Genomic DNA, 9,910 nt, shown 5'->3' with positions numbered 1-9,910 from the left:
CACTCCTCAACAAGTTATGATCGTGGACTGTATTAGCCTACTTTATTTCCCTCAAAGGCTCAAATCCAACTAAATTCTCTCACTACCCAGTAGGAAACAGTCATGCATTCCTTGTTTTCTGTTAACTTTTTTCTCTTTTTGGTAGCTACTAGTAGAACACTAATTATTTTGGACTTGCTCATGCATGGTAAGCAGCAATTAAATTCTGAAGCTAGCAGGATAAAAAGACATGGGTGATCAGTACTGGTCACTATTAGGTCCCCTCATATTTGAATTTTTCTTTAGCCTTTTTGATCATTACTAATAAAAATGTTCAATTTTAGTTACTGCAATCTTATATCATTGCCTCCCACATGACTATATTTGCAGTATGTATGTACACTTGGTTTTTCATTGCATACTAGAACTTTTACTGTCATTGCTGAGTTAATGTATAGCAATTATTGCTAGGTTTATTTCTTTTATTTATCTTATCCTAAGCAGTAGGCAGTGAGAACTAAGCAGCAAGCACTTAGCCTGGCAGTCCGAAGTAGCTTGCTTACTAGCTTTAGACTTTAAATTATATATGTTCAATGTTAATGGTTAACCCGATATTCAAACCGATAACAATGAAAAATCAATAAACCGATAACCGATTAACCGATATCTTAATGGTTCAGCATATATACAAACCGATAATGAATAAGTAAAACCGATAATTTTTAAAACCGAACCGACTGATATGCAGCCCTAGGTGAGACTATGTATAATACATTCTTGTGATCTTACTCTTTCGCAGGCCTCTTGCATATAGTTGAAATTTGGCTTAAGTCATCGATAGACCCTCAAACTTGTCCCAAAAATTCAGTTAGACCCCTCAACTAAGGTTTGTACCTATTAGACCCCTAATCCACCCGAATTTTGATCCAATTGGACCCTTTTTTTCCAATCAGCTTAAAGCCAAAGTGTGTGCAACACACATGCGATGATGTGACAAACCCATAACCTGAAGATCACATGAAAATAACTTTACTAGTTACTCTAACGCTTCCGAGACACTTTTGTAATATGCAGATAGGTCCAAAAAATAAAGGAAAAACAACATAGAAATCCAAGCTTAATCATCTTGCGCTGCAGGTAACTAAACAATCTCAGAAGTTTTGTCCTGAGGCTATAGTATTTCTTCAAACTTTGCTGATGGCAGCTTTAGACAGGGAACAGCGATTTAAAAATTTACAGGTTTGGCTTTACTTCAGTGTTTGAGCCGAGGGTCTATTGGAAACAACCTCTCTACCTCTATATTCGGGTTGCTTCCTTCCACTTGTAAATTGAAAGTCATATTCTCGTGCTGCAGTTGAATGACCTTATGGAGATCAAAGAACTTGGGCCTTTGCTTTGCATATGCAGCAGCAATGCGGAGATGGGTTCTTTAGATTCTCTTGAGCTAATGGACTTACCAGAGGACTCGCAGTATTTTGACTCTGATAATTACAGGTCAGTTAGTAGCATTCTAGTGACATAGGCAAATCTATTTGAGGAATCTCAAAAGTTCGTTAAATCTTTGAATATGGCTCTATGTTAAGATACACTTGAGACAAATTATAAATATGTTCGATAAGTTTTTTTGCCTAGGTCTAATTCAAGATGTGGTCTGTTAAACTTTTAGTTTCCTAATAATACTATTGTCAATCACCTAGTTGACATAACAAGTATATTGCTCTCTCTCTCACATTTTTATAGGCCTGGAAATTCTGCTGCAATTTTTTTTTTCCAGGACTTGTTGAACTTGATGAGATTAAATGTTTTCTCATGCAGGGCTAGCATCCTCGTAACAGTTCTGGAAACCCTGCCAGGATTTGTTAATGTATATAAGGACCTTATTTCTTTTCCTGAGATTTTCATGCTAATTTCAAAATTATTATGCAAATTGTCCGGAGAAAATCATATTCCAGGTGCATTAAGGGAGAAAATCAAGGATGTATCCCAATTAATTGACACAAAGTCTCAGGAACATCACATGTTGCGTTAACCTTTGAAAATGCGTAAGAAAAAACCTGTGTCCATCAGGATGCTTAATCCGAAATTCGAGGAGAAGTAAGATACTCTTCTTATTGCCTTATCTTTAATCAAAAGAATCATATTGCTCGTTTCCTGTCGAGCTTTACTCATCTGGTGATCATATACATCTGCAGCTATGTCAAGGGTAGAGATTATGATCCAGATCGTGAGCGTGCTGAAAAGAAAAAGTTGAAAAAACGTATAAAAGAGGAAGCTAAAGGTGTTGCATGAGAATTGCGGAAGGACAAAGATTTCTTGGCCAAGGCAAAGGAAAGGGAAAAGGCCCTACTGGCCGAAGAGAAGGCTGAGAAATATGAGAAAGCTCTTGCCTTTCTTCAAGAAAGGAGCATTCATTTAAATCAGGGCAATTGGGAAAGGGCCGGAAGAGAAGAAGATGAAATTAGCTTTTGGTTGTTACTTGAAAATTTTATCTCAAAAGCTTCTCGTCTTTTGGTAAGGTTTGTTATTTATTTTGCATTGACAGTGAATGTATAAGTACTCTATCTACTATACTACAAATAGATGTCGTCACTTCACTGTCAACATCCAATAGATATCCCTACTTGTTGATACTCCGTCTAGTATACTACATATTAGTTCAATAGGTCATCACTCCCTCTCTTGCTTGGCATGGTCTCAACATATTAGTGTGTTCTTTATTTAATATTGGAGGTAAATTGTTATATAAATACTAATGAACACACCATAATGCTACATAGCAGTATTAAAACTGTTATTGATACAAAATATTGGAACTCTTCTTTATTGTTCCTAGGAATTGAAGTTGCTGAATGCTGGAAAGTACCAGAGGATTGAACGAGCAATCGCATTGTTTCGGTGATGGTTACAACACGCCCATCCATCTTTGCCGTTCCAACTGTGCCACCGTGTTTCGTTGAATTTTGTCTCATGTCTTCTTGCAGAAGATCAGTTTTGTCCAACACAATCTGCATATTTAATGTCTTGAGTTGTAAAAAAGGAATAACTATGTTCCTCGAACCTAATGTGCATGGTTGCTTGTTTTTTTGTTGTATTTGTCATTTTACATTTAACTGAAGAGAGTTAAATTCATTATAGTGTTAAAAGTCATCTATGTTGTAGTTTGGTTGTACCCTACGATTGGATGCTGAGAAGACAATAGTTTACATCCCAAAGGAGTTATAATTTTCTTTTCAAACCTGTTTTGGAATGCTTACTTGTTTTTACAGACGCTCGGCTCGAGAAAAAGCAAAGCAAAGTAGTCTAAAGAAAGAATTGACGAAAGTGAAAATGTCAGTAAATATTTTATAAAGCAATTTGAAGAAAAGGAACAGTACCCAGATCTTACTTTTGTGGATTTAATTGGGATTGCTGTTATTGAAGAAAAGAAACAATAACTAGTACAAAATAAAGCGATGACAACAATATATATATATATCGTAGTGTATTTCTATAAAGTGGGTGGGTTTAAGAAGATAAAGCGTATGCAGTTCATACCACTGTGAAAAGTAATAAGGTCCACTGTGAAAAGTAATAAGGTGGTCCTCCTTTTTTTGGAAAGTTCGCATTTGCTACCACCAATCAACCAGCCCTAGCAAAATCCAAAAGTGAGGCTCCTCCATTCCTTTCACTAAAATGTAACAACGATTTTACTTAGTACTAATTTATAGGAGAAAATTGGATTCATTCATCCACTAATTTATAGGAGAAAATTGGATTCATTCATCCACTAACTTTAGCTAAATAATTGTGTTTCTAAAAATCTTTTATGTAGATCATGAAAGTCTTCTTATGAAATAATAATAGAATATTATAAAAGAAAATTATTCTCTAAACCAATAGTTAAAGGTTTTGTTCTACCAAGTTTAGGCGGAAGATGGACCCCAAATATTTCACCAACTGGTGGAAAAAAACACAGCTCCAGATTAAAATAGCAGTCAAGTAGAAAGAATTGTTCCAAAAAAATAATAAAAAATACTGAAGTAAGAAGAATTAGAAAAATAAAGATACAATGAAGGTGAATAATCACAAGCAAAAATCTTGTTTGGTTTTAATCCTTCTTTTCTTTAGTTTTAATTGGGCCAGGAGAAAGGAATTCCAAGGTGGGGTTCAAACCCTAATTAAAAGGATAAAAATTCAAATAGTGAATTAAATGATCTACTAAGATTTTTCATAAAAGTAGAATCAAGTTCATTGATAATAATAATAACTTAATCAGTGTAATTTCACAAGTTGAACCTGAAAAAAAATGGTGTATGTAACTTTACTATGTACATTCCAATGAGATCCTAGCTACTATATGTTAAATTAAATTAAAAGTAAACTTCAAATAAAGACCAAGACCTTAAAAGTCTAGTTGAAGCACCGTGAAGTTGAAGCACAGTGAAGTTTTCGTCAAATTGGTTTGGATGGGTGCTTTAGTGACTCACGGGTCGTTTAATAGCTGGTTATAATTATTACCTAAGTAATAGCTATATGTATAATAATACTAACCATCATTACTACGAGCTATAAATTAAATTGTGCTTTTAAACTAAAAATGTATAAATGTATCAAAATATCTTTGCATCTTATGATCTTTATACCTGTATTGAATTTTAAAATGCACTAATAAAAATAGACATTGACATTTTTCTTTAAATAATTTAACAAAAGATAAAACACAAAAATTGAAACTAAAATATATAGTACTAGTATATCATAATCCATATGCATTCAGCTTCATAGTACCTTTTTAACTTGTAAAAAAAAAAAAAGTAGAAGACAAAAGTAATTAGTGGTATGGAATCTCTCATCTTTAACAAAGCCATTTGCCTTAATATAGTAGGGTTTCTCACTATATAAAAAAGAAAGGATGTTGCTTTAATGACAATGCTGCTCCAAGGTTGTTTGATTAAAATTTAAAGTTGGGTGGAATCTTATATATATGGGGAGAGACGATATTACAAATAATTTATTGCTTTCTATCGAGAGAAAATATTAGTACTCTCATCGTTTTATTTTACTTGAAATTCGTTGAACAATATTTATTAGAGATTTATTTTACTAAATTAACTTTATTAATTATATTTTGAAAATTAAATCTGACTATTTATACTTTATATAGTGATTCCATAATAGGGAGGGTATTAAAATAAAATGATAAATTTTTCTCGATTCAATAATTCAAACAAATAAACTAAAACAATTACTTTTAACAAGAACGCCAAGTAAACTGAAACCGAAGTAATATTATTTTTATATACGAAAAAGAGAAAAAAAAAAAGAACATGATTACACCTAAGATGTTGCTTTAATGATAATGCTCCTAGGTCATTTTTAATAAGAAGTTGGGTCCCATTTTCTATTAGAAAAGAGTAAAAGAGTACTAGCTAGCATTTATATAGAAGAGATGGAAATAGAATGTGAAATCCTATGAAAAAAAAAATAGACAAAGAATCCTACTGAGAGAGAAAAAAGAAGTAGAGATGGTGGAAGTGATGAGCTTTTTGATGGAGAAATTGAAGGAAGCCATACTAATGATGTTCAATTTTGGTGGTCATGTGTTTATGATGGTGATAAATTTTGTTGGGCAATTGCTAATGAAACCCATACATCTTTTTTGGCAAGTTCTAGTATCGCTCAAAAATTTCGGTTGGAAAGTATTACTATCGGTGCAAAGTTTTTTTGGACAAGGGCTATCATCGCTCAAAAATTTAGGCTGGAAAGTGCTACTATCGGTGCAAAATTTTTTTGGGCAATTTCTAATGAAACCCATAAATTTTTTCGGGCAAGGGCTAGTTTCGCTCAAAAATTTAGGTTGGAAAGTGCTACTATCGGTGAAAAATTTTTTTGGGCAAGGACTAGCATCACTCAAAAATTTAGGCTGGCAAGTGCTACTATCGTTGCAAAACTTTTTCGGACATGGGCTAGCATCGCTCAAGAATTTTGGTTGGCAAGTGCTACTATCGTTGCGAAATTTTTTTGGACAAGTGCCACTGACGCTCAAGAATTTAGGTTTACGAGTGCTAGTGACACTGAAAAATTTTGGTGGGCAAATACTAGCGACGCTGAAAAGTTTTACTTGGCAAGTGAAGAATTTATGTGGAAAGCTTATGAGTTGGTTTGACGAGGTGTTTCCACCAGAGACAAGAGTAGAGAAGATCAAGTACTGGTTTCACATAGCTTTACCCTATCTAATCATCACGTTATTTCTAGCTCTCTTGATATGTTGTTGCTACTTCTATGGTGGATTACTGATCAGCGCGATGAGTTTTCTCAAAAGTATGTGTGTTGGGGTAATGAAACTTCTCAAAACAGTGTCTGTTGGATTGATGAAGTTTCTCAGAAGCGTATGCGTTACGCCTATCATGAGGCTTCTCAAAAGCGTGTGTGTTACACTGATGAGGCTTTGCATAAGACTGATAGCCCTTGTCGAAAGAGTGTGTGTTAGATTGATAGCCTTTGTCGAAAGAGTGTGTGTTAGATTGATAGGTCTTGTTGAAAGAGTGTGTGTTAGACTGATAGCCCTTGTCGAAAGAGTGTGTGTTGGACTGATAGCCCTTATTAAAAGGGTGTGTGTTGGACTGATGAACGCTCTCAAAAGAGTCTGCGTGACGCTGATGAATTATCTCAAAAGAGTGAGCACGACACTGATGAGTTGTCTCAAAAGAGTGTATGTTAGCCTCATTGAGATTCTGAAATTTCTCTTCCAATGTTGCTGGCGAAGCAATAGCAAGATGATGAAAGCACCAGGGAGAAACATTAGGATTCCAAGGTCTAGTTTTGAGAAAAATCCCAGATTATACTTCACTAATCTTCGCGCTTATCCCGGTGATATGCATGTCTAGCTAGAAAGTATTTTGATGCAAATAAATTCAGTTAGATTGCTAGATGGTTTGCCTCTGGATATGATCTTACTCTACTAATAGTACTGTCTATGATGCTGATACAAGTCGTGGAATGTGACAAGGAGGTATTGAGTTCAAGTCGTGAAAATTGCTCCTTGCAGAAATGTAAGATGAGGCCGCGTATAATAGATTCTTATAGCTCGGCCTTTGTCTGAAATCCATGCATAGCAAAAGCTTTATTACACTAAATTGGCCTTTTAATAGTACTGTCTATGGTGCCTCTACAACAACACCTTTTGTAATGATGCATATTAACTATTTATAATGTTTTCCTTTGCAACACAAGAAAGTTAATCGACAAAGTTGTCACCTGCCATTTATGATTTTGTATGATTGACAATTTTACCTGGTCAGTATTATTGATGTGGTATACTCCTTAAATATTAATAAATAAAATAACAATTTTATTATAAGAGGAAATTAGGAACTAAATGATAGTAAGTTTTCTCTTGATTTTTTCAAGTTCTCCAAATAAAAGTGAGCATTTATTTCTAATAGTTGACAAGTTATATAAAATTGGATTGAGGGGTACTTTTATTATCTAAGTTAGTTCGTAATTAGAAAAGAGTTAAAAGATCAAAAATACACCTAAACTATTTATCTACATTAACAAAATATAGAGAAATGGCTAAAGCAATTAAGCATTAAAATAACTGAAATGTGGTTCGAAATGAAAATTGTAGCAGTTATAAATTATAATACTACTAAACATATTCGTCAAATATAGAACATTTTATATAAAACTTAAACTCTTGATATATAATAGAGTAAATCATTTTAAAATAGGTTGTTGAAAAGTAAACAAAGTACGAATAATAAAAAATATTGAAGTGTTATTTTCTTTTTTGCGAGTTTCATATCTAAATTATGTGTTTGCTGCTTTGCGTTTATTATTTGATCTACCACGAATTATTTATAAAATTCAAAACACACATTGAATTAGTTGACTACACCAAGTGTTTGAATACAACCGTCAAAAGATGAGTGACAAAGTAATAATTTGCTCATCAAATTTCGTCCTCATGACAACTATCGCATAAATTTTGAGACATATTTTGATAAATAATTCAAATAAACAATAATCCAAGGGTTTGAATATAATGATCAAAAGGTACGCGACAATTAAATTTGTCCATAAAATTTCATCCACATAATAATTGACTCATTAATTCAATGCTTATTAATAAATAATAAAAAATAATTCAGATAGAAAACTAAAAAAAAAAAAATATACTTCAAATATGTTTTTGCTCCTAATTTTTAGAAATTGGGACCTAGTTATATTTAGCTAGAGAGCTACTATTACCCAACTAATCCATTGGAAAAAAATTGGGACTCAATAATTGTGTTTCTAATAAAGCTTTGATCTTGACTATGGAAGTCTTCTTATGAAAGAATAGAATATTATAAAAAGAAAAGGTTGAAAATTAGTGCTCTAAAACAATATGATAAGGTTGTTCCATATTTTAGGTGAAAAATGGACCCCCAGTCCCCAGATATTTCAGAAAAGAATGTTTATGAAGACTTAAACCTAATTTTAAATATAAAAATTCAACTAGGTCAGTCAACAAACGTTTTTTTTTTCGTCAACTTATTATATATTCCCTTCGTTTAAAAACGAAGTACCTACTTTGATTTGACATAAAATTTAAAAAAAATAAATAAAATTTTTAAATTTTATGATCTTAAATTAAAGTAGTGTCAAATGTACTAAAATATCTTTTAATCTTGTGGTCATAAACATAGTTGAAATTAAAGTATTGTCAAAAAAGGAAAGAGGTCATTTTTTTGAAACGAACTAAAAAGGAAAGTAAGTTATTCTTTTTGAAACGGAGGGAGTAGTATATAATCTCTTATGAATGAGTATTTATTTATGCTGAATCAGTTTAGTTCATTTAAAATAATTTTTAAAATTGTTAAAATACTGTTCGTTTAAAGTTTTTTGAAAGTAAAACTTTTTGCTTTAACTCTATGATCCATATATCTACTCTAACCCCCAATAACCCAAACTATTTTTATATTTGTAGTGTTAAATTAAAGTGTATAGTCCAGGAGAAACTGAGCAGTTGTCATGTGACTAAAGGTTATAGGTTCAAATCAGGGAAATAACGATTTGTAAAAATATTTGGTGAGACTAGGCCTATGCATTTTTCGGTACAAACCGTTAACTCGAATTGTTAATTTGCTTATCGGGTCAATGGGTCGGTTATTTTGAATATCGGGTTGATAATTTCTGCTATTGGTTTATCGGTTCGAGCCACCCGATAAAATGATTGGTGCTGGGCTGTACTAGTGGCCTGTTAATCCACCTAAAATTCTAATGCGGCCCGTACTCCACCCATACCCACTGGCCCAAGTCCAATTATTACACCTCTCACTCTCTCTGTCACTACTCGCTACTCACATCTCTCTCAGTCAGAAAAAAGTTGTTGTTGCTGACAAGATCGAACTTCGAATTGAGCCGAAAATTCGACTTAGAGTCTATTCGCTACTCACATCTTCGATCGAAAATTGAAGGTCAAAAAATTTCAGGTAACCCTTTTTCTCCATATCATTTGCATGTTCAATTTCTGTTGTTGTTGATAGTATTCTACTTCATCTTCACTTTATTGTATTAAGCCATTAATGGTGTTGAAATACCTCAACAAAACCATATTCTGACACCCCCCCATTATAGTTCAGTTCTTGTTTTGCTTAAAGATTTGAATCTTTTCTTGTTTTTGGGTAGTGGGGTGTTGGAGAACTAGAGGAAAGAATTGATTTTGATGGTGCTTCACTAACACTCTCTCCAAATTCAGTTCTTTTCTTGATACAGTGGCACAGGGCTGCCCTTTATGTTATTGTTTGGTACAATGGCATTTTTTTTCCTTTTAGTTATACTTTTGTATAAAGTGTTCGATACTAAAATCTTGTTAAATGGTTTGTGTACTTCTATGAAAGAAGCCATAATATGCAGAATTGGGCGGTTGTACCCGTTGTTGCATTATTGGAATCTTTTCTTGTTT

At 33.1% G+C, this 9,910-nt stretch overlaps 2 protein-coding genes across 2 annotated transcripts in view; both read left to right on the top strand.

Moving 5' to 3' along the window:
* Window positions 1–9,910, top strand: part of LOC107847423 (nucleolar protein 14) — a gene marked incomplete in the record, with an annotated part of 29,098 nt that overhangs the window by 15,485 nt on the left and 3,703 nt on the right. Inside the window, 1 exon segment of the mRNA XM_047399491.1 lies at window positions 2,321–2,490. Coding sequence (XP_047255447.1) covers window positions 2,321–2,490 — 170 coding nt within the window.
* Window positions 7–2,311, top strand: LOC107847425. Its single transcript, XM_047399492.1, has 4 exons — window positions 7–1,218; window positions 1,334–1,473; window positions 1,795–2,073; window positions 2,172–2,311. The coding sequence occupies exons 1-3, from the start codon at window positions 1,177–1,179 to the stop codon at window positions 2,006–2,008; spliced, it is 396 nt and encodes a 131-aa protein (XP_047255448.1). The 5' UTR covers window positions 7–1,176; the 3' UTR covers window positions 2,009–2,073; window positions 2,172–2,311.

The sequence above is a fragment of the Capsicum annuum genome, chromosome 11, assembly GCF_002878395.1.
Source record: "Capsicum annuum cultivar UCD-10X-F1 chromosome 11, UCD10Xv1.1, whole genome shotgun sequence".
Lineage (NCBI taxonomy): Eukaryota > Viridiplantae > Streptophyta > Magnoliopsida > Solanales > Solanaceae > Capsicum > Capsicum annuum.
Note: the sequence above shows the minus strand (reverse complement) of the source record. Positions and strands in the feature narration are given on the sequence as shown.